General features: G+C 47.6%; 1 protein-coding gene across 3 annotated transcripts in view; it reads left to right on the forward strand.

Moving 5' to 3' along the window:
- Positions 1-26,374, forward strand: part of LOC140430713 (centrosomal protein of 72 kDa-like) — a 130,081-nt gene that overhangs the window by 86,434 nt on the left and 17,273 nt on the right. For all 3 annotated transcript variants that reach the window (XM_072518374.1, XM_072518375.1, XM_072518376.1), the window contains 3 exons: positions 3,550-3,730; positions 11,508-11,695; positions 12,884-12,992. In XM_072518374.1, the coding sequence (XP_072374475.1) occupies positions 3,550-3,730; positions 11,508-11,695; positions 12,884-12,992 (478 nt within the window). The remainder of the gene's footprint in view (positions 1-3,549; positions 3,731-11,507; positions 11,696-12,883; positions 12,993-26,374) is intronic.

Genomic DNA, 26,374 nt, shown 5'->3' on the forward strand with positions numbered 1-26,374 from the left:
GCAGGAAGGAGTGTGCAGCAAGGGAAGTTGCTGCTGCTGTTATATAAATATATGTTATTGTAAATAAATGTTATTACTTTGTATCCTTAAAACTCATGCTGGATTCTTCGTGGCCCTCACAAACGGTGCCAAAGGCAGATGAAACGCAGCAACTTTGTGTGGACTGCAGGAAAGTGAATGTCATCACCAGGGTGAATTTTTTTCAAATTCAATTTTGGTAAAAACATGTATAATACTTCAAAGAACTGTTTGAATGCTTAAAAGAGGCTAATCTAGTAATGAACTTGACAAAAAGCGAATTTGTTAAAGCTCAAATTTAATTTTTAAACATGTTGTGGGACATGGTCAAATGGGCCCCACAAGATGTGAAAATACAGGCCATTTGGGATTTTTCAGAACCGACAATAAGAAAAGATATTTTGAGGTTTCTGGGAAATAGTGAATTTTATCAAGTTCGTGGTGAACTTTAGCAGTGTGCTAACACCACTACTAGCACTTTTGAAGAAGAACAAGACATTTAACTAGACAGAGAACTGCCAAATTGCATTCCAACATTTGACAACTTCCAAACTGCATCCCAACATTTGACAACAAAGCAAGTGTTCGCTGCACCAAGTTATGACAAACAGTTTAAACTGGTTGTGGTTCTAGTGTCATTGGTTTGGGAGCTGTGTTGTTACAAGAAGATGAACTTCAATTTGAGAAGCCTGTGAGGTATTTTTCAAAGAAATTAAGTCATCATCAACAGACATTCTACAATTAAAATAGAAACTTTAAATTTGGTATTGGCATTACGACATTTCATGATTTACGTTACCAGTAATCAATTGTTGAGCTGACCCGGTACTGCGCAATCTGATTGACCATATCAAATATGCGTGGGAGAGAGTACGCGTCGAGCTGCATGTACCGATTGATGGTCTGGCTGTAGTCCACGACCATCCTGTGTTTCTCCCCAGTTTTAACCACTACCACTTGGGCTCTCCAGGGGCTGTTGCTGGCCTCGATAATACCCTCCTTAAGCAGCCGCTGGACTTCGGACCTGATGAAGGTCATGTCCTGGGTGCTGTACCGTCTGCTCCTAGTGGCAACGGGCTTGCAATTCGCAGTTAGATTGGCAAAAAGGGAGGGGGGGATCGACCTTGAGGGTTGCGAGGCCGCAAACGGTAAGGTGGGGTAAAGGCCCGCCGAATTTGAGGGTGAGGCTCTGGAGGTTGCACTGGTGGAAGTCCAGGCCCAACAGGAGTGCAGCGCAGAGATTAGGAAGGACATAGAGGTGGAAGTTACTAAATTCTACGCCCTGGACCGTGAGAGTGACTACAAAAGCCTCGGATCGGGACGGAGTGGGATCCAGAGGCAAGGGAGATCCTTTGATTGGCAGGGTGGACCGCGAGGGAGCAGTGCCTTACCGTATCTGGGTGAACGAAGCTTTAGGTGCTCCCGGAATCCAGCAGGCACGAGGTCACGTGGCCGTTGATTTTCGCCGTCGTCGACGCGCTGGCCAGGTTGTGCGGGCGAGATTGGTCCAGCGTCATCGAAGCGAGCTGCGGGTAGCCGTCGGGTGGCGAGCGTGGGCGGTTCCGATGTCGGGATGTCCGGAGACCCTGTGGAGGACAAGATGGCGGCGCCCATTGCGGGGTCGGGTCAAGCGGCGCCCATGGGGCGCATGTGGCCGAAGGGGGACAAGATGGCGGCGCACATGGACCCGGGAGGAGAAGATGGCGGCTCCCATTGTGCGTCTGGCGTGGGGAGGGGGCGATAGTGGGCGCGATCGCAGCGACTGCGCGGGCCTGGCACACAGCCGCGAAGTGGCCCTTTTTACTGCAGGCTTTACAAACGGCAGTGCAGGCCGGGCAGTTTTGGCGGGGGTGCTTCTGCTGACCGCAGAAGTAGCAGCAGGAACCCCCAGGGTGCGCGGATCGGCGTGCGGTGCAGGCATATTGGGAAGGCAGGGCCCTGGCTGAGGAGGTCATCGGCGGGGTCCAGGAGGGGTAGGAAGGAGGAGAAGGGTGGGCAGCGCGGCGGGAGGGGTATGATTGGACGTTACGGGATGCGACCGTCATGGAGAGCGCCAAGGTTTTCGTCTCCACCAGTTTGAGCGTGGCCCCTTCCAGTAATCGTTCTCGGATGCGGTGCGACGCAATCCCTGTCACGAAAGCATCGCACATGAGGAGGTTCGCGTGTTCGGCGGCCGTAACGGCCTGGCAGTCTCAGTCCCGGACGAGTGGAATTAGGGCCCGCCAGAAGTCTTCAATGGACTCACCAGGTAGTTGCGAGCGGGTGGCGAGTACATACTGGCAAAGAGTGTGTTCGCCTTCTGCGCGTAGTGTTCCTTAAGGAGTTCCATTGCTTTTGTGTAATTCGTGGCGTCTTTGATCAACGGGAACACGCTGGAGCTCAGTCTGGAGTACAGGACGTTTATCTTCTGAGCCTCCGTTGGCACAGGGTCCGCCGCATAGTTTGTAGGCCTCAAAACATGCTAGCCAGTGAGTAAAGTCTTTTCTAGCGTCGGGCAAGTGCGGATCCAGCTGCAGGCGATCGGGCTTAATTCTGATATCCATTCTGTGGAAAATCTGACTAATAAATTGATGCACGATCAATTGCACAAAGACTAAAGTTGGGTACAACTGTGGCTTTATTACAGTCAGATGCGTGGCCTCCTGCTACAGCTGGCGAAATGGCAGGGCACTGGAGGTCATGAATATTTATACAGTTCTCCGTGGGTGGAGCCAGCCGGCAGGAGCTACCGGCGAACCTGTAGTGCAGGTCCTACCTTACATCCCTTAATACAGTGGTTCACAATAGGCATGTTGTTCCCTTTGAAATTTGCTATTCTTGTGATTCTGTCCTGATGAGTGTAAGATGAAAAGCTTTGATAATGTTTCTTTTTTCAACAATACTCATTAAGTTTTTTCAATTCAATAAAATTGTACTTTTTATTTGTCTATTTTTCTGTTTCTGAATTGACTCTTTCCATCTCTCCTTTTTATTCATCTTTCTGTACCCGATTTAACATTGAATGCACTATTCTAACTTCCACTTCCTGTTTGACTGCATTGTTCATTTAACAATTCTTTGATCTCATTTGTTAAGAAGATGTGCTGTTACCTGTCCTGTTCAAACAGATCTCAAGTGTCCCGCCATTTCCATCTCCCATTTAAAGCAACTTACAGTAAAAGTTTGCATGGAAATTAAATCGGCTAGTCAAGTCCGACTAACAGGCATCTTCACCAGCTACTGTAAATTCTGGCCCATTGTGTTTTGAAATTAATGTATTCAAATAAATATGGCAACCTGACTTTATCTTTAAAATTTGAGCAGACATTATGCAGTTGTTTTGAAGTTGGATTTGAACTGTTAAGTTGCTTCTTCAATAGGTGGCAGGTATGCCCAGTATTCATATTCAAAGTGTTCGTATATGCAAAATCGGATGCTCTAATCATCCTATATCAAAAATTAGAACAGTGATTTTAAATGTGCGATAAGTCTGAAGGTGATAAATGTATAGAAAGTATAAATTGTGCGTTTCTTTATTTCTCCCTTCACTAGCAAACAACTCTGGATAAATTGCTTGAAGGAGAAGAATGTGGGGACTATCGTCCTCGAACTCCAACTGGGCTCAGCTCTAGTGTCTCTGCAAGGGTTCCCTCCCTCTTGCTGAATCTACTTGATCTGGTGGACCAATATTGGAATGGTTCAAGATCTCTTCAATCAAACCAGAGGTTTCTTAGTAAGTTGCCTGTCAGGATTGGTAGATGTGCTCATGTGGTCTTTAATATAGAGAGATATTTAATTCAAACTTCATTTATTGCCTGAAAAATATGTTTTAGTGGAAAATGGCACTGAATTTCCTTTTTAAAAAAAATATTTTTTTATTCTCCTTTTTCACATTTTCTCCCACATTTACACCCACCAACAATAAACAATAATCAGTAACAAATATGTCAATCCCCATATCAATAACAACGATCCCATCCTCCCACCAAACCCCAAACATTAGCCCGCATGGTCACACAAACAAATGACAAAAAGGAATTAGGGATCACCCATAGTCGCCATTAACACACACAGCCCCCCTCCCACCCACACGCCCCAACTAATGTTCGATGTTATCCAGTTCTTGAAAGTGCATAATGAATAATGCAGATGAATTGTGCATCCTTCCCCTCAGTTCAAACTTAACCTTCTCGAGTCAAGAATTCCAACAGGTCCCCCAGCCACGCCAGGGCACAGGGCAGAGAGGTTGCTCCTCAACCTATCAGGATCCGCCTTTGGGCAATCAACGAGGCGAAGGCTACAACATCTGCCTCAGCACCCGTTTCTAACCCTGGCTGGTCCGACACCCCGAATATGGCCTCCCGGGGGCCTGGGTTCAGTTTCACATGCACCACTTTAGAAATTACCCTAAAAACCTCCTTCCCGTAATCCTCTAGCTTTGGACAGGACCAAAACATATGAACGTGATTAGCGGGGGGCCCCCACCGCAACGTTCACACACATCTTCTACTCCTTCAAAGAATCGGCTCATCCTCGCCCTCGTGAGGTGTGCTCTGTATACCACCTTCAGCTGTATCAGCCCCAACCTCGCGCACGAGGTGGAGGCATTCACTCTCCGGAGCACCTCACACCAGAACCACTCCTCCATATCCTCTCCCAACTCTTCCTCCCATTTTGCTTTGATACCTTCCAGTGGTGCCTTCTCCTCTTCCAAATTAGCTCCGTAAACCGCTGACACTACCCCCTTCTCCAGTCCCCCTGTCGTCAGCACCTCCTCCAGCAATGTGGAGGCCAGCTCCACCGGGAAGCTCTGTATCTCCTTTCTGGCAAAATCTCGAACCTGCATGTATCTAAACATTTCCCCCTTCTCCAACCCATACTTCGCTTCCAGCTCCTTCAATCCTGCAAACCGACCCCTAATAAACAAATCTTTTAGTGTATTAATCCCCTTCTCCTCCCATTTCCGAAAATTTCCATCCCACCTCCCTGGCTCAAATCTGTGGTTCCCCCGAATCAGCATTTCCCTTGACCCTGCCCCCAACCCGAAGTGTTGGCGAAACTGCCTCCAAATTCTCAATGAAGCTATTATTACCGGACTCCCTGAGTATTTCCCCGGGGGTATCGGGAGCGGCGCTGTTGCTAGTGCTTTCAATCCCGACCCCCTGCACAAACTCTCCTCCATTCTGACGCACTGGGAATCAACCTCTCTGACCCAGCTCCACAACTTCTCCACATTCGCCGCCCAGTAATAGTACATCAGGTTCGGAAGACCCAAACCCCCTGCCTGCCTTCCCCTCTGTAGCAGCACCGTTCTAACTCTGGCCACTTTCCTCCCCATATGAACGAAATAATCCTTCCCTCAATCTCTCTGAAAAAAGCCTTTGGCTGGAAAATCGGCAGGCATTTAAAAATAAACAGGAATCGCGGAACACGTTCACGTTAACTGCTTGTACCCGACCCACCAATGACAGGGAGACCATCCCACCTTGCCAGATCAGCTTTTTTCACTCTCCCCACCAAACTAGAAATGTTGTACCTGCACCCCCAGGTACCTAAACTGAGTCCCTGCCCTACGGAACGGCAGCCCCCCAACCCCTGCCCCCACCCCCGGCCGAACTGAATTACCTTTTGATAAACATCAGGGAATGAATTGCATATGCATACATTTTTATGTTACATAGTACAAAGTTAGTGCATTAACTTTGGGATTTTTGGCTTTTTAATAATAAATTTAGAGTATCCAATTCTTTTTTTCCCAATCAAGGGACAATTTAGAGTGGCCGATTCATCTAACCTGCACATCATTTTGGGTTGTGGGGGTGACACCCACGCAGACACAGGGAGAATGTCCAAAATCCACACGGACAGTGACCCGGGGGCTGGGATCGAATTTGGGTCCTCTGAGCTGTGAGGCAGCAGTGCTAACCACTGCGCCACCATGCCACCCTGGGATTTTTGGCTTTTGGATGCAGAAGAAATGTGTGTTGATTTATTCAATTTATCAATTTTGGCGCTGAAAGGATTACATTTACAAATTAGTGGTACTGAAAGATACCGAGGGATTGGAGTTTAGATACCCGTGGTGTTGAAATTTGTAGCACTTGGTTTGAAGATAATTTTATCATTATGCTGTATCAGTCACAAATTTTGTATCAACATTCTTAAATCATAAGCTAAGAATATTTCCATCATAATGCATAGCTAATTTAAAATCAACTTTGTAACAGCTAGCAGAATTTCTATCCTATGTTAATGATTTTAAAAGGATCTAATCTCTAATTAGATTATCTTCTAAGAGTTAATGTCTCATTAAAAAACAAGCAACAACTGTTACTTATAGAGTACCTTTAATTTCGTAAACTGTCCCAAAGCACTTGACAGAAGTGTTATCAAACAAATTTGACACTCCATAACCTAAAAAGATATTATTACTGAAAAATATTTTGTCGAAGCTTTTCATCTTCTACTCATCAGGACAACTGCAAGTGTACCAATACCAAGGAAAACAAATTTATACTGTATCGGTTGACAAGTAGACTCTGGTAGAGACATTGTCAGAGAATGCACCAGTTGATGTGACTGACAGCTAATTGCTGAAATTTAAACCAGGCAGCTTGACCCTGATTGAGCAAGGCATTTCCCTGTGGAATAAACCAGCGAATGGCTATCACATGTTTTATTCAGCTGAAACAGGTGCAATGTGCGTACAAGTTCTTACTGTCTGCAAAGAACAGGATCCTTTGTGTAGATAATTATAGCTTCCAGTACACGCACATGTGCCACACTGTGAGCCTGAATGACAATGTTAAATTGGTTGTCAGCATTGTTTTAGCACACTGAGGATTATTTAGCAATCTAATTTATTTTAACAATTGGCACACTCTTCGGTGTAAAATTGTTGAGGTCCCTGACATTGGTATTCTTGCGATTGTCCTGGTGAGTGCAAGATAACCGACAAAATGTCTTTTTTTAAGCAATACTCTAAGTTCTGTAGTACCAAAAGACTATTTATAAAAGAGATATTAGGTCAGATGGCCTAAATCTCAGTCAAAAGTGTCCAAAAGGAAGTAAGTGAATGAATTCAAGAGCTTGGGGCCTTGGCCATTAATGGTTATGTGATTAAAATTGGGAATGCCCTGAACCACTAGCTTCTCGAAGGCGATTAGGGATGGGCTACAAATGCTCGTCTAACCAGCGATGACCACATCCCATGAATGAATAACAGGTGCAGCAGGCAATAATGGTATGGACCTTCATAGTGAGAGGATTCGAGTAAAGGAGCAGCCCCATGAAGGAATGAACAGGTGCAGCAGGCAATAATGGTATGGACCTTCATAGCAAGAGGATTCGAGTATAGGAGCAGGGATGCCTTGCTGCAATTTTTCAGGGCATTGGTGAGACCACACCTAGATATTGTGTGCAGTTTTGGTTTCCTTATGTGAGGAAGGATGCTCTTGCTCTAGGGGGGAGTGCAAAGAAGGTTACGAGATTGATTGGTAACTGGAATTGCAGGACTGACTTATGAGGAGAGATTGAGTTGGTTAGGGGTTCAGAAGAATGAGGGGGTGATCTCATAGAAATCTATAAAATTCTAACAGGACTCAACAGGGTAGATGCAGGAACAGTGTTCCCGATGGCGAGGGTGTCCAGAACCAGGGGTGTCCCAGTCTGTAGATACGGGTAGACCGTTTAGACAGAGTTGCGGAGACATTTCTTTACCCAGAGAATAGTGAGCCTGTTGAATTCGCTACCATAGAAAGTAGTTGAGACCAAAACATTGTATATTTTCAAGAAACAGTTGGGGGAAAAGGGCATCAATGGATATGGGGACGGCAGGAACAAGCTATTGAGTTGAATGATCAGCCATGATAATGAATGGTGGAGCAGGCTCGAGGGATCAAATGGCCTCCACTGCTCCTATTTTCTTTTTTAAAAAAAATATTTTTATTCATTTATTTATTTTTACAATATATACAACTCATTGAACTTCATACAATTTTCATAATAAACAATCAACCCAGTATCCCACCCTGTGTGCCCTGTTTTATTTATATCAAACCCCACCACCACGCCCATTTGCTGCTGACTACCAGTTCTTAAAGGAGATAAACAGCCTCCACCTCGAATAGAACCCCTCCTCCGACACCCTAATGGCCTACTTAATTTTCTCCAAATGCAGAAACTCCCAACAGATCTCTCACCCACGCTGTCGCCCTGATGGCTTTGGAGCCCGCCACCGAGCAAAATCCTCCCAAGGGCTCGGTGCCGCCCTCACCCCTAGGATCTCTGACATTATCTCAAAAAACGATTACAAGAACTTAACCAGAACGTGTGTGTGTGGTTTGTTGGCCCCTTCGAACAGTTCACATCTGTCCTCCACCTCAGTAAAAAACCCACTTATCTGTTTTGGTCATATGCACTCTGCGCACCACTTTGAACTGAATCGGGCTCAGTCTCGCACACAAGGAGGTAGAGTTTATCCTAGATAAGGCCTCAATTCACCCCCTCCCTTCAAATGCACCGCCCAACACTTCTTCCCAGTTCCTCTCTCCTCCAGCGAGCCCCTCTATATCAACTGCCCATTGATATCCAAAATCTTCCCCGCCCTTATTCAGATACGACCTTGTCCATCAATGAGGAGTGGTAACCGAAGAAACATAGCCAGCTCAAAGTTCCTAACCTGTAAATACCTGAAACCATTTCACCTGTAAACTGAAACTTTTCCACCAGTTCCTTCAACTGCGCAAATCTGCTCTACACAAACAAATCCCTAAACCTCTCTACCCCCTCCTGTTCCCAGCCGCTGTACGTCAGAGTCAAATCCCGCTGAGATAAATCTGTGGTTCCTACATAGAGGCATCCACAACGACTTCGATTCCGGCTTAAAGTGTTGTCTAAACTGGTTCCAGACTCTTAACGAGGCTAGTACCACAGGACTCTTTAGAGTACCTGGCTAATGAGAATGAAAGAGGAGCTGACACCAATGCCCTCAAACTCGACCCTGTACAGGAAGCTGCGTCCTTCCGCCCCACACAAACACTTCCTCCACAACCCATTTCCGAACCTTCTCTATATTCACCATCCAGTAGTAGTTCCTCAAATTCAGCAACGCAAATCTCCCTGACTACCTATCCCTCTGCAAAAATTCCGCACAGTGATCCGGTGCCGGGATCGAACCCGGTCCTCGCCGCCGTGAGTGCTAGCCACCGTCACCATGCTGCTCCTATAATCCTAGTCTTAAGAGAATCCCAGAGCCAGATTCCTCGCCCACCTAAAATGGCCACCGCCATCTCCCTCCACCCAGTAGCTCAATATAGAAACCTTCACCGTCAGCAGCCATATCCTAGACTTAAGGGAATCCCACAGGACTTGCTTCGCAAATATTCCAGGCCCACCTAAAATCACCACCGCCACCTCCCTCCACCCAGTAGCTCATAAAGAAACCTTCACCGTCAGCAGCCTTCCCACTAACCACCCTTCCCCTTCCCATCCCAAACAAATAAACCCAACTGCCCATGGCTTCTTATCCCAACTCGCAAAGAAAATAACCCCCGCCCCTCCAAATAACGAGCCATGGCATTATCCCCCACTCTGCTTCTGTTAATCAGCATATCTGCTAGCAGGGTGACCTGCACCTGGGGAGAAATGTCACTTACATATAAAAAAATTCTACACCGCCCCCTCTACCCGAACCTATTCTTAATTTTGTACCCCAAACCGGTCATTCCTCACAGCACCCCCACCATTTGATTTAACACATCCAAAAACCCAAACTTCAAACACAAGATAACAGATATTACAGAACGATATAACCGGAAAATCCAATTAGAACAACACTTAAATACACTACCAAAACTTAATTATGCAGATCATTCAAATGTCCCCAGTCGATGTTCCTTGATAAAGTTGATTGCTGCCTCTGGCATGTCGAAATAATGGTCTCTATCCCTGTGCATGACCCACAGCTGGGTATATCATTCCAAACCGTACCTTGCTCCTAAAAAGAGCAGACTTGGCCATATTAAACCCGGCCCTCCATTTTGCCAATTCCACCCCCAGGTCCTGGTAGATTCTAACGGTGTGGCCTTCCCAATTTGCATTCTCGTGTTTCTTTCATCCACCTCAGGATATTATCTATGTCCAATTACCTGTGTAGCCGGACTATGATCGCCCTTGGCGGATCACTGGCTCTGGGCTGCTTCCTCAGCGACCGATCCACTTCAGGAGGGCATGCAAAGACCCCCTCCCCCACCAGCTGCTCGAACATCTTTGCCACATTTTCTGTAGCCTTCACCCCTTCTATGCCCATGGGCAGCCCAACAATCCAGTTTTGTCGTCTGAAGTGGTTCTCCAGGTCGTCAATCTTGGCCTTCATTGTTTTTTGCCCCTCCGACATTATCATCACCTCTGCCTCCAAGGAGAAAATCTGATCCTCATGATCAGTGACCATCTCCTCCACCTTCTGGATTGACGAATTCTGCGCTGCCATCTGCTGTTCCATCTATTCCTGGGCTGCACAAATTGGTTCAATCACTTTCGCCATATCCTCAGTGAGTCTTCCTTTGCTTCTTAAATTTTGTCAACAGGAACTCCACCAATTTCTCAGTCATCCACTGAGCGGATAACGATGCCACAGGTCCCCCTCCGCCATATTTTCCCCTCCTGCGCTATGTTTGTCTTCAGAGACCGAAGAATGCCCTTTACCCGACACACTCCTCGTTTGATACCGCGTCAACATCCCACACCGGAGGATGAATCCTAGTTCTTCCACTGTACTATTTTTCCACCTGCACAGCTTGCGCAATATGGGCAGAAAGGTCCAAAAAAAGTCCTCAAGGCACGAGCCACCTTCGGTGCAACCGCTAACGTCAAGGGCTGCCACCAAAAGTCATCCTGCTCCTATTTTCTATGTTTCCCCTGACCTTTCATCATTTGATGTGGTTTGGAGCTGCTCTATTTTTACTGTGGATTGCTCAGTGTTCACGCTTGTTGCATTGATTGTCTCCTTCAGTCAAAGAACTAAAGATGCAGACCGAACAATATATGGAATGTACCAGTGGGGCAAGGGCAACTGACTAAGTTATAAAAAGTGGAAAAACCCAGCAGGTCTGGCAGCATCTGTGGAAACAATGTTGACCTGGGTCATATATTTTCCTCTCATCAGATGATTAGAGGTTAAGCATCTTTTGAAATATGATATTTTATAATATATAATCTCACATTTTTATCAGTTGTTGTAGAACTGTTTTCAGCTTAAATTCATTGGCATAATTTTATTTATGTTGCTGCAGTTTTATACACAATCATATCTTTCCACTTACTATTATTCTGAAACTCGCATCACCTTATGAACATTTACTTTCAAATATAATTAAAGTGCCATGTCATTGTTTCCAAAACGTAAAGATGTTAGACTTAATTTATTTTGTCATGACTTGCATTATCCTTGTTCAATGATAATGTTTTAAATAGTTTACCATTCCTGATTAACACCTTATTCTTAACTATAGCTCCAGCTCATGAAATGCTGTCCAATCTGACTAACTCCGTGTCCATGCCAAAAGTTCAAAGTCTAGAGAAAAAGGTGAAAGCATTGACTGAAGAAAACAAATCTTTGTTGACCAGAACAGGCTTTGGCTTGGACACCGCAGAATTGCAGCGTGTAAAGCATCAATTATCTCAAAAACAAGATGATATGGTAAGTAGCATTTTAAACTTGGTTATTACAGATCTTGTCCAAAAACAGTTTGACAATTTGATTTTATACTTCAGGAAGTCCTTACTTGGAGATATGAATATTTTTCTTTCAAATAAATGCCCAAAAAGTCAAATAGTGAATATTTTGAGAACTGGGTAATCAATTGGTACACAAACAAAAAAGGACAAAAGCTCAATTGCCAAAAATTGCAGTTAAATTCTGCATTCCTAATTAATCTTCAAGAAGTCTTGGGTAGAATTACAGAAGTGTATATTACAGAAGGCCATTATCCCCAGCCCACCAGGATTTAGTGTAGTTCCGGGATTTTCATGGATTTGCAGGTCTCATGTGCTTTCTGAAGACTGCCAGCAAACCCCGTCAGGTTTGCGAGGGGTCTCCTATGAGGACCCCTCTTTCGATGGCATGCTGTGCCCAATTGTGGACATGATAGAAGACATCGGAAAGGAATGGTGCCCTTGCATCTGACCCATCCCGTGACCCCCCAATCTGTTCTATGTTATTTGAATCAAAATTAAAGTTCAGTGTGTACAGGTGGGGGACACTCACTGGATAAAGACTTAAATGCTTATATAAAGAGAACTTATTGCCATTGCTAGTTGGGCTGTTATTTGGTGGAGAGTTGAGGTGTCCATTTGTAATGTCTCATTTTGTGAATAAATGTAATGCTAAGTAAAGATTGACTTTTTGGTCTCCTACTTCATTGACTAGTTGTAAGAAATCTTAAAACTGCACTCGCCTCTCTCCACAGATCCAGCAATGATCCTTGGTTAAGGCATGAGAGCATTACTGATGGCAGCCACTGCCCCCCCCGGTGCTTTTCCTATAATGTAGAGCTGCCAACCTCTCATTGGCCAGCAAACGCACTGTCAACTGATACTACTATTCTCTATTGCAGTTATGAAACTATTCTCTATTGCAGTTATGAAATTATATGTCATTTCAATTGTGACCATCTGAATTGTGCATGGTGACAAATCTGCACAACAATAATAATTTCTTCCATTTGATATGTAAGTGGATGCCAGATAGTTGTATAAGGAAGCAAATAAATAGCAGGGGTAAACCTTCTACCCAATGCTTTGGTAGTATGCAGTGCTGTAGGTTTCAGAGGTAAACAAGTGGATGACTGAAGTTATAGTAACAGTTTGCTTCCAATTCTTTTCCAAGGATAATTTGAAAGGAAGGCTAGCAAAAATCCTGGATGAAAACAATAAGCTGCGTTCTCAACTAACAAGCTTGGAACTTGCTAATTGTGCTGGAAATCAACTACAGAACAGTAAATCACTTTTATTTTTACATTTAAAGATTATTGCAGTTATGATAAACCAGTTGGCAGCACGGTAGCATAGTGGTTAGCACAGTTGCTTCACAGCTCCAGGGTCCCAGGTTCGATTCCCAGCTTGGGTCACTGTCTGTGCGGAGTCTGCACATTCTCCCCGTGTGTGCGTGGGTTTCCTCCGGGTGCTCCGATTTCCTCCCACAGTCCAAAGATGTGCGGGTTACGTGGATTGGCCATGCTAAATTCCCCTTAAGTGTTCATAAAAAAGTTTAATTGGGGTTACTGGGTTAAGGGGATGGGGGTGAAGGAGGTGTGTGCTTGAGTGGGGTTCTCTTTCCAAGGGCCGGTGCAGACTCAATTGGGCCGAATGGCTTCCTTCTGCACTGTAAATTCTATGATTCAATGAATTCATAAAATCTAATTTTTGTTCACTAAATTAATTATTAGTAACCTTACAGAAAAACATGTATTTTGAAGTATCTTAATAGATTATTGACTTTTCCTGATTTGGTCATTTGGTTATAATACCATGGTGGCTTTGGATGGTGAGGCAACTCTTCACCTTGGTGACAGTCTTTGTCTCATTCTTCATTCCAGCAGAAAAATGTAATTCGGCACTCAGCCAGCAATGTTAGCTTTCTACCTGGACACTGGTGCCATCACAGATACATGGTAGTGAAAGGGTCATCCCAGAAAAGACCCTGCATGGTAGGAGCCTGCCACAAAGCAGCAGGGGCCAGCTGGTGAGGCTCAAGTGCAGCTGTCCACCAGGCTGAGGAGGAGGTGCGAAGGCCAGGTTTATACCAATGCCGCTTATCTCACAAGGAGGTGCCAGACTGCAGGTGTGTTGCCGATGACTCAGGCTCACCAAGGAGGCCGTGCAACACCTGTGCCAGATAGTGGCACACCTGGCACTGCAAGGCTTAAGGGCAAGTCACCACTCCCTGTGGCCAGCAAGTTGTCGGTGGCCCTAAACCTCTATGTCACGGACTCATTCCAGGGCTCGAGCAGGATCTCTTGATCGTCCACACACATGCACTTTAACCAAAAGCAGCCCACCAAGATTCCCAGGCTGCAGGATTTGCTGCCCCCACTGGCATGCCCCGGCTGCAGGGGATTATTGATGGCACGCATGTCGCTCTGAGAGCACTGGCTTGACAGGGGGTGCCCTTCATTAAGAGGAAGGGCTTCCGCTCCTTGAACGTTCGGTTAGTGTGCGATCACCAGCTGCACGTCTATGCACGATACCCAGGCAACATGCATGACGTTTGCATCCTGACGCACCCTTGAGGTCACTGGCACTTTTGAGGTGCTCCCTCAGGTGAGGGGTTGTTAGGTAGGTGACAAGGCCTATTTTCTAAGGTCATGGCTGATGGCGCCTTTGTGGAGGGCCAAGATTGAGGTGTACAGATATTTTTTTTAAAATAAATTTAGTGTACCCAATTCATTTTTTCCAATTAAGGGGCAATTTAATATGGCCAATCTACCTACCCTGCACATATTTGGGTTGTGGGGGTGAAACCCACGCAAACACGGGGAGAATGTGCAAACTCCACACAGTCAGTGACCCAGAGCCAGGATTGAATCTGGGACCTCGGTGCCGTGAGGCAGCAATGCTAACCACTATGTCACCGTGGTGCCCCTGTGGACAGATATTATAACAACTCACTCAGTAACCAGGAGCGCCATTGATCACCTCCCGATATTCCAAATAGGAGGCCAAAAGTAGCTCCGCTGCGCTCCGCCCCCCCCCCTACCAAAACCACCCTTTAGCATTTCACTCCAACTTTTCCTTTCACCATATCTTCCGATTAGCCTTTCACCCTGCCCCCCAACCACCACAACCCCCTTCCAAGGGTCGTCTCAGCATTACAACAGGGTGTTTGGCCTGGGTTGGCAGCATCATCGGGTTTGTTTGCGGAACGGAGGATCATGATGACTCGCTATGAGATGCTCTCTGGTACTCCTCATTGCGTAAAAAAGTCTGACTCCTGTCTTTTGGATAACATACCTGATAGAAATTGGGTTTCTAGTTAGTTATAGATGATATAGGTAAAAGGTTTAATTGAGAACTCATGAAGAGTAATTAACTAAATTATATTAACCATGAGAGTGAGGAAAGCCGAATAGCTGGGAACATTTTGCAAGTTGCTTGAGACTTGCTTATGATTGTAAGAACAGTGACGTCAAATAGCTAAAAGGCCCCATTGTGTGAAAGAACAGGCAGTTCCGTTTCAATGGTAACAACCAGTCTAGGATAATAAGTCCTAGCGAAGAATGTGTTTTCTCAAGCGATGGTATGGGAAAGTTTGTACCAATATATTTAAATACATATCTCTCTTAAATTGACGGACAGACAATTTGGCCGAATTGAGTGAATTATAAATTAGTTAAAGCCAATCACAGCTGTAAAGAAGGCAATACATTAAGATAATAATCTCCTTAAGAGAGGACTTCCAGTTGCGGCTATGCCTAGGTAGGTCGCAGGTTCGGCAGCTCCCGCCGGGAACGGACTTTTGGGCTCTCTAGAGGGGCCCCAAAGGCAATTGTTCAACGGCTTCCAGTGTGGGAAGGTGACAGTAAGGTCCCCCCGACATTATATGGATTGGACCAGGAGTGGAGCGGTGGAAAAAGTGATCTTGGAGCAGCGAAAAGTGAGAGGGAGAAAAAACAAGATGGCGGCGGGTGGAGACCAAGCAGCATGGGCGCAGTGGTCGCAGGAGCAGCAGGGGTTTCTTAGACGCTGCTTTGAGCTGAAAACCGAAACCCTGGCGCCAATGAAGGCGGCGATTGAGAAGCTAGTGGAGACCCAGAAGGCCCAAGGGGCGGCAATCCGGGAGGTGCGGCAAAAAGCCTCGGAGAACGAGGATGAGATCTTGGGCCTGGAGGTGAAGGTGGAGGCGCACGAGGCGCTGCACATGAGGTGGGCGGAAAGATTTGAGGACCTGGAGAATAGGTCGAGGAGGAAGAATCTTCGGATTCTGGATCTCCCCGAAGGAGTGGAGGGGCCCGATCTGGGGCATATGTGAGCACGATGCTCAATTCGCTGATGGGCGCGGGAGCCTTCCCGAGGCCTCTGGAGCTAGATGGGGCTCACCGGATCCTAGCAAGGAGACCCAAGGCCAACGAGCCGCCAAGGGCTGTAGTCACCGCTTTATTGTCAGAGAGTGTGTCCTGAGGTGGGCCAAGAAAGAGCGGAGCAGCAGGTGGGAGAACACGGAGATCCGAATCTACCAGGACTGGAGTGCAGTGGTGGCTAAGAAGAGAGCGGGTTTTAATCGGGCTAAGGCGGTGCTCCATCGCAAGGGGGTGAAGTTCAGTATGCTGCACCCAGCGCGATTGTGGGTCACGTTCCAGGATCGGCACCACTATTTCGAAACGCCTGATGAGGCATGGAGTTTTATACGGACTCAAAAGTTGGACTCAAATTGAGGGTTTGTTGTGGGGGGGATGTTTACTGTGTACATAGTGTTTATTACATTTAGGGAATGTTCCTCTGTTGGGGGGGGGGGGGGGGGGGGGGGGGGGGGCGGTGAGCAGCCCCCCAATCCGGCTGATAACTTGGAATGTGAGGGGCCTGAACAGGCCGGTCAAGAGGGCCCGGGTGTTCGTGCATTTAAAGGGACTGAAGGCAGGCGTGGTTATGCTCCAGGAGACACATTTGAAGGTGGCAGATCAGGTTAGGCTGAGAAAGGGATGGGTAGGACAGGTATTCCATTCGGGGCTGGATGCGAAGAACAGAGGGGTTGCAATACTGGTGGGGAAGCGGGTGTCGTTTGAGGCAATGAATATTGTAGTAGATAATGGAGGTCGATATGTGATGGTGAGCGGTAGGTTGCAGGGGGTGCGGGTGGTACTGGTAAACGTATATGCCCCGAACTGGGATGATACCGGATTTATGAAACGCATGCTGGGTCGGATTCCGGACCTGGAGGTAGGAAGCTTGATAATGGGGGGGGATTTCAACAGTGCTGGACCCAGCACTGGATCGCTCTAGGTCCAGGACGTCTAAGAGGCCGGCTGCGGCCAAGGTGCTTAGGGGGTTTATGGACCAGATGGGGGGAGTGGATCCGTGGAGGTTTGTTAGGCCCCAGGCCAGGGAATTTTCATTCTTTTCCCACGTCCACAGAGCCTACTCCTGGCTAGATTTTTTTCATTTTGAGTAGGGCGCTAATCCTGAAAGTGGAGGGAACAGAGTATTCGGCCATAGCCATCTCAGACCACGCCCCGCACTGGGTGGAGCTGGAGTTAGGAGGGGAGAGGGACCAGCGCCCGCTGTGGCGTCTAGATGTGGGATTACTGGCGGATGAGGTGTGCGGGCGGGTGCGGGGGTGCATTGAAAGATAATTGGAGGCCAATGATAATGGGGAGGTGCAGGTGGGGGTAGTCTGGGAGGCGCTGAAGGTGGTGGTCGGGGGAGAGTTAATCTCCATCAGGGCCCACAGGGAGAAGAGAGAGAGCAGGGAGAAGGAGAGGCTGGTGGGGGAGATCTTAACGGTGGACAGGAGATATGTAGAGGCCCCCGAGGAGGGACTACTCGGGGAGCGGCGGAACCTCCAGACGGAGTTCGACCTGTTGACCACAGGGAAAGCAGAGGCACAGTGGAGGAAAGCGCAGGGGGCGACGTACGAGTATGGGGAGAAGGCGAGTCGGATGCTGGCACACCAGCTTCGTAAAAGGGAGGCAGCGTGGGAGATAGGTGGAGTTAAGGATAGCAGGGGGGAATACGGTGCGGAGTGCGGTGAGAATAAATGAGGTATTTAGGGACTTCTGTGGGGATCTGTACAGATTTGAGCCCCCAGCGGGGAAAGAGGGGATGCGACGATGTTTGGATCAGCTGAGGTTCCCGAGGGTGGAGGAGCAGGAGGTGGCTGGTCTAGGGGCGCTAATTGGGCTGGAGGAGCTGGTTAAAGGATTGGGGTGCATGCAGGCGGGGAAGGCCCCGGGGCCAGATGGGTTCCCGGTCGAGTTTTACAGGAAATACGTGGACCTGCTAGGCCCGTTGCTAGTGAGGACTTTCAATAAGGCAAGGGAGGGGGGGACCTTGCCCCCGACAATTTCCGAGGCGCTGATCTCTCTGATCCTGAAGCGGGACAAGGACCCACTGCAGTGTGGATCGTATTGACCGATCTCGCTCCTCAATGTGGATGCTAAGTTGCTGGCAAAAGTGCTGCCGACGAGAATTGAGGACTGTGTCCCGGGGGTGATTCATGAGGACCAGACGGGATTTGTGAGGGGCAGGCAGCTAAACACTAATGTGCGGAGGCTCCTCAATGTGATTATGATGCCCTTGGTGGAGGGAGAAGCGGAGGTAGTGGCAGCTATGGACGCGGAGAAGGCCTTCGACCGGGTGGAGTGGTAGTATCTTTGGGAAGTGTTGCGGAGGTTTGGGTTCGGGGATGTTTGCATTGGCAATTGAGCCTCTGGCCATGGCACTAAGGGAGTCCAGGAAATGGAGGGGACTGGTCCGAGGGGGAGAGGAACATCGGGTGTCGCTGTATGCGGACGACCTGTTGCGGTATGTGGCAGATCCAGTGGAGGGGGTCATGTGGATCTTAAGGGAGTTTGGGGACTTCTCTGGGTATAAGCTTAATGTAGGGAAAAGTGAGCTCTTTGTGGTGCATCCAGGGGACCAGGGAAGGGGGATAGACGACCTGCCGTTGAAGAGGGCGGAAAGGAGCTTTCGGTACTTAGGGATCCAGGTGGCTGGGAGTTGGGGGGCCCTGCATAAACTCAATTTGACGCGGTTGGTGGAGCAGATGGAGGAGGATTTCAAAAGATGGGATGTGCTGCCACTCTCGCTTGTGGGCAGGGTGCAGTCGGTTAAAATGACAGTCCTCCCAAGGTTTCTCTTTGTGTTCCAGTGCCTTCCCATTATGATTCCCAAGGCCTTTTTCAAACGGGTAGGTAGGAGTATCATGGGTTTCGTGTGGGCAAATAAGACCCCGAGGGTAAAGAGGGTGTTTCTGGAGCGTAGTAGGGACAGGAAAGGGCTGGCTCTGCCGAATCTGTGCGACTATTATTGGGCAGCCAATGTGGCGATGATCCGTAAGTGGGTAATGGAGGGAGAGGAGGCGGCGTGGAAGAGGTTAGAGATGGCGTCCTGTGTGGGCACGAGCCTGAGGGCGCTGGCGACGGCACCGTTGCCGCTCTCGCCGACAATGTACACCACGAGCCTGGTGGTGGCGGCGACGTTGACGATCTGGGGGCAGTGGAGAAGACACAAGGGCGAGGTGGGAGCCTCGGTTTGGTCCCAAATTCGGGAGAACCATCGGTTCGTCCCGGGAAGGATGGATGGGGGATTTCGGAGCTGGCATCGGGCAGGGATTAGAAGAATGGGGGACCTGTTTATAGATGGGACGTTTGCGAGCCTGGGGGTGCTGGAGGAGAAGTTTGGGTTACCCCCGGGAAATGCTTTCAGGTATATGCAAGTGAGGGCGTTTGTGAGGCGGCAGGTGAGGGAATTCCCGCTGCTCCCGGCACAGGGGACTCAGGACAGGGTGATTTCGGGTGTATGGATTGGAGAAGGCAGGGTTTCGGCGATCTACCAGGAGCTGAAGGAAGAGGAGGAGGCCTCGGTAGAGGAGTTAAAGGGCAAGTGGGAGGAGGAGCTTGGGGCGGAGATAGATGAGGGTCTGTGGGCTGATGCCCTGAGTAGGGTTAACTCTTTCTCCTCTTGCGCCAGGCTCAGCCTAATACAATTTAAGGTTATTCACAGAGCGCATATGACAGGGGCGAGGTTGAGTAGGTTCTTTGGGGTGGAGGATAGATGTGGGAGGTGCTCGGGAAGCCCGGCGAATCACGTCCACATGTTCTGGTCGTGCCCGGCATTGGATGGGTTTTGGAGGGATTTTGCGAGGTGTTTGTCCAAGGTCGTGAAAGTCCAGGTCAAGCCGAGTTGGGGTTGGCACTATTTGGGGTAAAGGACGAGCCGGGAGTGCAGGAGGCGAAAGAGGCCGGTATCCTGGCCTTTGCGTCCCTAGTAGCCCGGCGGAGGATCTCGCTATTATGGAAGGACGCGAGGCCCCCCAGCGTGGAAGCCTGGATAAATGACATGGCAGGGTTCATTAAGCTGGAGAGGATAAAGTTTTCCTTACGAGGGTCTGTGCAGGGGTTCTTCAGGCGGTGGCAACCGTTCCTAGACTATCTCACGGAGCGTTAGGAGGAGGTCAGCAGCAGCCCAAGGGTGGTGGGGGGGGGAGGAGGGGAGGGGGGGGGTGTCTCTTTCGGGGGGGGAATTCGGGTGGGTGGGGGGGGCTTCCCTACGGGTATCTTTGAATGTCATATGGGGGGGTTACTGTATACGGGGAAACCCAATGTAAAAGTTTTGTATAATTTTTGACTTGTGTTTGCGTTTCTTTATTTTTGTTATTGGGAGGGGGGCTTTGTTAAAAATTTTGTTGGAAAATTTGAATAAACACATTTTAAAAATTAAAAAATTATCTCCTTAAGAATCACTTGGCGGGATGGAAAACTCCATCCCGGAATCAATCTATCTCTTTCTGAAACCTATTTTCTTTGCTTGCTTTTGCTAAATCGCCATCTTTCTTTTGTTTAAATCACTCAGTCATTTTATACTGTGTATTATGATTTGAAGAATTACCATGATTTGTAATTGAATGAAAACTCAACTACTGTATTCGCTAAAGACAATCAATCTGATCTAATTTTGTATTGACAAATAAAGTTTACCAATGGCACAATCTGACAAATAAAGTTCAACTGAACTTTGCCAAAAAGTTGACCTCTGTTATTTGGGAACTAAGGAGGGATAACGGATATCCAGGGTTCCGAATAGACACGGAGATCCATCAATACCATTGTTTGCGCTGATGATCGCTGCTGTTGCATGGGATCTTCTTCTCATGGACCCCAAAATCTTTGAGGAGGGCGTGGGATGGTGAACGGTTTGGGCAGATTCATTGGGGATGCTATCACATTAGGCAGTCTCACTTGTGGGACGTCCGTATGTCCAAAACATCCTGAGCACCCAGCACATCCTTACAACCAGTGGGACAGAGGTTAGAGGCAGATGGACTACTGGTGCAAAAGCGTTTTCATGGTGCAAGTTTACAAATTGTGTCCCCTTCATCTACTACATCCATGCTAACTTTTCTAACGTCTATCTTTCTTATCTTTTGTGCTCTTATGCTCCTTCTTGATGTTGTCCCAGATATCAATTCAGGATTAGAGGCGGTCAGCTGCTTGTCCCACCCTTTTCTCTGTGATGATGCCTTTGATAGGCGTCCTCTGGAGGGCCTGGGCCTGGATGGACATGTCATCCTGTTTTGCCTGCTGGGGGGGTTCAGAAGGATTGGCATGTTCCTATGTGGCACCGGGATGGACTCCATCACTTCCACCTCTCTCGGGGTGCTTGCTGGTCTCCGGGCTACCCCATAGAACTGGGGTGAGCTCCAGAGCCCTCATGGCCACCTGGCTCTGCCAGTTCTGGAGGCCCACCGTTGTCTGAACCATGGTGTCGATGCCCTCAGCCATGAAGCTGTGTGACTGGGACATGTCCCCAGCGAATGAGCCATGTTCCTCATTGCCTCGGGTCATGTAGCACTGACTGGCTAAGGTCGGCCTTATTGGCGCCCGGCCAATGCTCTTGATCACCCTTTCTGAATTGGCCAAGCTCTGAGCGCTGCAGAAATGTCCATCTGCGCCTGGGATGTCCTTAGCCATAGACAGCCCAGTGTGCCTCAAGCCTTCGATGTTCTGACACATGTATCTAACTTCTTGCCCTAGGCCTTCAGCCGTGTACGCCACCCTTTTCAGTGTTTACCTGTGTGCCCTGCGTTTTCAGCAACATCTTCTCTGTCTAAGATGATTAGACTCCTCCCGCTGTTCTTGCAGGCGCTGGAATGTTGCTGACATCCCTCCTGTAGATTCTGCTTCTGAATCTGCATCTGCAACAGTTCATCTTTTCCAGAGGCACAACATCTGTCTCAAGGGCACCTGTTTCCTGGGATGGGACAGCCTTCCGTCCGTCCGCTCCCTCGGAAATCTATGCCTCTACTCATTGGTCCTTCACACATGCAGCATATGTGTGGTGCTCCCCAGAGGGTGACCCCAGGAACTTGATTACTAATAGTTCCCACCGAGGTGATAATCTCTGTGATGGTGATGGTTCAGGTGAAAGCAGTGTCAAGGAATCAGTGTGTTCCTTGGGGTTGTGCTCCGGGATGTTCTGAGGGTCTGGATGGGGCTGCGATCCTGGACGGCCTGGCGCTGTCTGATGAGGATCCTGGAAATCAAAAACCACAATGTTAGAACTTGGGAAGAATAGGTCTGTGGGAGAGGATGGACTCATTTGAGATGGGGATACCTGAGTTGCATTGGACTCTCATTTTCTTGCTGCATGCTAAATTCCATGTCAGCCTCTGCCCTCTCCTCGGCTTCCTCCGCGAGTTCCATGGCCCTTTCTTCAAGGGGGTGTGGACCTGAATCTCTGGAATTCCCACCCATCTTCTGAAACTCCCTCTGATTATGGCCCGCTTTATGCTTGGGGAAACAGAAAGGACATAGTGAGATGCCTGCAAGCCAGTTTTATTTGGGGGGTTTCTAGCTGATTAGCTGGTGGCATGTGTGTGCAAGGCACCTGGCCAAAGAGGGCAGGACATGTGTTGGGGGTTTCTGGTGGGTGGGTTCTGAGGGACATGCTGGCAGGTAGGATGTCACTGCCATATAGGGGATTGGGGGAAGATGTGAAGGGTCAAGGATGGGAGTGATGCCAGGGGCGCACAGGAACTGTTGTGGAAGGAGTTTTTTTTCCTGCATTACATTCTGGTCCTCTTGGTGAGGCTACCAGCACTCATTGCCTCTGTCACTTCCTTCCAGGCCTTTTTCATTATACCTGGCTGTCTCTGCTCCACCCTGGAGAAGAGGGCATCTCTCCTCTCCTCAACGGCATTCAGCATCCTGTCCTTGTCAGCATCCAGAGCCTGGGAGCAGGTCCTTTAGCTACCATCCTGTTGGTTGCTTTGAGTGTGGGCTGCGTGGTGCACTTAAAAGCTGCTCCAGCTAGTCAGCCTCTCAACAGGCTTTCTAACCTCAGCGAATCAGATGTCTGAGGATTCAGGACTTGGTCGGGATCTATGTTGCCAGTGTGCTGGCCCATTACCATACCTTGAATTGCTCCTCGCTGACACTCCTATTGGCAGCGTGAATTTATCACTATTCTCTGCTGGCAGTAAGACTTAGACGCCGGAACGGAGAATCCTGCCCAATTTGTATCATCTCCTCTTACTAGTTTCCATTTTTGGCACATGCCACCAGCTAGAAACCCCCCCCCCCCCCCCAACAAAACTTGCCAGTGTCTTACAATGTCCTTTCTGTTTCCCCAAGCATACAGTGGCCATAATCAGAGGGAGCATCAGAAGATGGGTGGGGAATCCCAAAGATTCGGGTCCACAGCCTTTGAAGAAAGGGCCACAGAACTCGCGGGGGAAGCCAAGGAGAGGACAGGATATAGCAATGTGTATCCAGTGTCTTAAGCTTGCTATAACATGCAGACAGTGCCATATTTTAAGTTGGGTCTCATTCTATAACAACTGAGATTCTATTGACTTTTTCCCAGGTAGTGCCCCAGGTCTCCTCGTCAATATTTACTGCGATCCCCCTGCAGAGTCTCTAGCACATTTGTACAGGATCTAGAATATATTGTCATAAAACTTGGAAATTAATTGCTTTGGTTCTGTAGACAACAGGATGTTTTCCACCAGGGAGACATCAGCATTATGTTGCAGAGATGTCTTATTAAGAATAAAATTTCAAAGTTGTAGATATCTGAAAAAGAGTATCGTGGGATGTCATATTGTTGACACAGTTGCTCAAAACATGCCCCCTAGCTTAATAATCCCCTAATCTTCAAAATATCAAAACCATGATCTATAAGACCTGGTGGGAAAACTGGGTTACTTTGAATGGGAGAGAGCGCCGAAATCAAATTAAGTTTACCTTCCAACTCACAGATCATCCTCCACGCTCTGGAGTGTTGATGATTGTTGGATTCTCACACTTGTTCGGCACGGCACAGACCTAAAATCCCTAAAAAACAACAGAGCTTGTAAGGAGTATTCAGATTGGCCAGCTTCAATATCAAGCCAAATGGAGGTATGGTCCCTTCTTACCCATTCTTGTATAAATCTGAGATGTGAGGCTAATTTATGCATCTTTCTTTGGTGCCCCCAGACATCCCTCTGAACTAGGAAGCTGCAATTCGGCTTATTATTAGAGTACCCAATTTTTTTTTTTTCCCAATTAAGGGGCAGTTTAGTGTGGCCAATCCACCCAACCTGCACATCTTTGGGTTTGGGGGTGAAACCCACACAGTCATGGGGAGAATGTGAAAATGAAATGAAATGAAAATCGCTTATTGTCACAAGTAAGCTTCAAATTAAGTTACTGTGAAAAGCCCCTAGTCGCCACATTCCAGCGCCTGTTCATGGAGGATGGTACGGGAATTGAACCATGCTGCTGGCCTGCCGTGGTCTGCTTTCAAAGCCAGCGATTTAGCCCAGTGTGCAAACGCGACACGGACAGTGACCCAGGGCCGGGATTCGAACCCGGGTCCTCAGCGCCGAAGTCCCAGTGCTAACCACTGCGCCACATGTCGCCCCAATTCAGACAATTTTAAGAGAGGTCTTTTTTTATTCCGTACAAAGGAGCTAAACACCCTATTCATTTCCTTTAAGACCTTAGCAGAAAGCAAATCTGTAAATGATATAACAACGGAGGTAACACATTCATCTAATCAGTGCTATCTACCCAGCCACAATATTAGTAAGGGAGGACCAACGATGTAGGTCCCACTTTATAGATGCAAGTAAGGGGAGTTTGCATTGTATAGCTGCCGATGTTAAGGGTAATAGAAATACCCAAATAAGTAAACCCCGATGGGGGACCCTCCTCAAGCCTTCCCAGAGGCATAGCCTCAGATTCTGTAAGTTAATTTGAGAGGCCAAGAAGGAGCCAAACCAACCCACAATTTCAACAATAACAGGAACCGAGACGTCCAGCTTAGACATGAATGGCAACACATGATCCGCGTATAATGTGATCTTGTGTTGCATCCTCTTGCTAGACAACCCAAACAGCGAAGGATTCTGTCTAATTGCCTCCGCTAGGGGCTCATTAGAGCTATTGCAAACATAACAGGCAACCTTGTGTAGACGCTCACGGAAGACTAAAATGATCAGACCTATAACTTTTAGGAAGAACTGCCACCAGAGAATTTTTATGAAGCAATTGTATTCACTTAGCAAACTCCCCTCCCAGCCCAACGAACTGCAGCGTGTAGAATAAATAATTCCATTACACCTGGTCAAAAGTTTTCTCTGTGTCTAATGAGATTACTAAACTGTCTATCACCTGCTTTTGGAAGATTTGAATAATATTTAATAATCTCCTAACATTGTTACATGAATTTTGTACCTTTGTTAACCTTTTCTGATCAGCCCGGATAATCAGGGAGGATTTTTATCTCGTTGCAACGCCAGTATTTTGGACAAAAATTTCAAGTCTACATTTAAAACAATCGGCCTATAGGATGCACATTCCTCAGGGTTCTTGCCTGCCTTCAAAATAAAGGGGATATTCGTTTCTCAAAGCGACTGAGGCAGCAGATCTGCTTTGAATGAATGATTATATATACCGATCAGAAGATCTATTAGCAAGTCGGCCATATTTACTTCAACTGCCGCACCAGCATTTTACACTTTTTGCTGGCCATCTACGAAATGACCAAGCCCATTGCAAAGGTTTCAATCAGAGAGAATTGATGAATACAAGAGATCAAATTTGACGTTATTAAGTATTGAATAAAATTATGATCATTAAGCAGACATGCATTCAATCTCCAAGATCTAGTCAGAGGATAAACCCCCCTGAATGACATTTCCAAAAAGACCGGAGACTACAATATAGAACAGTAGCGGGCAGCACAGTGGTTATCACAGTTGCTTCACAGAGACATGGACCCGGGTTTGATTCCCGGCTTGGGTTACTGTCTCTGCGGAGTCTGCATGTTCTTCCCGTGTCTGCATGGGTTTCCTCCGGGCGCTCCGGTTTCCTCCCACAGGTCCCGAAAGACGTGCTTTTTAGGTGAATTGGACATTCTGAATTCTCCCTCAGTGTACCCGAACAGGTGCCGGAGTGTGGCGACTAGGGGATTTTCACAGTAACTTCATTGCAGTTTAATGTAAGCCTACTTGTGACACTAATAAAGATTATTATGAAGGAGACTACTGAATGTAATATTTTATTCGGCATGAAAAAAAAATCAATTCTAGTATTACATTGGTGGGGAGCAGAGAAGAAGGGGAACAATTTGGCCGGGATTCACCAATATCGCGGCCAAGTGTTGACACCCGTATCAA

The sequence above is a fragment of the Scyliorhinus torazame genome, chromosome 10, assembly GCF_047496885.1.
Source record: "Scyliorhinus torazame isolate Kashiwa2021f chromosome 10, sScyTor2.1, whole genome shotgun sequence".
Classification (NCBI taxonomy): Eukaryota; Metazoa; Chordata; class Chondrichthyes; order Carcharhiniformes; family Scyliorhinidae; genus Scyliorhinus; species Scyliorhinus torazame.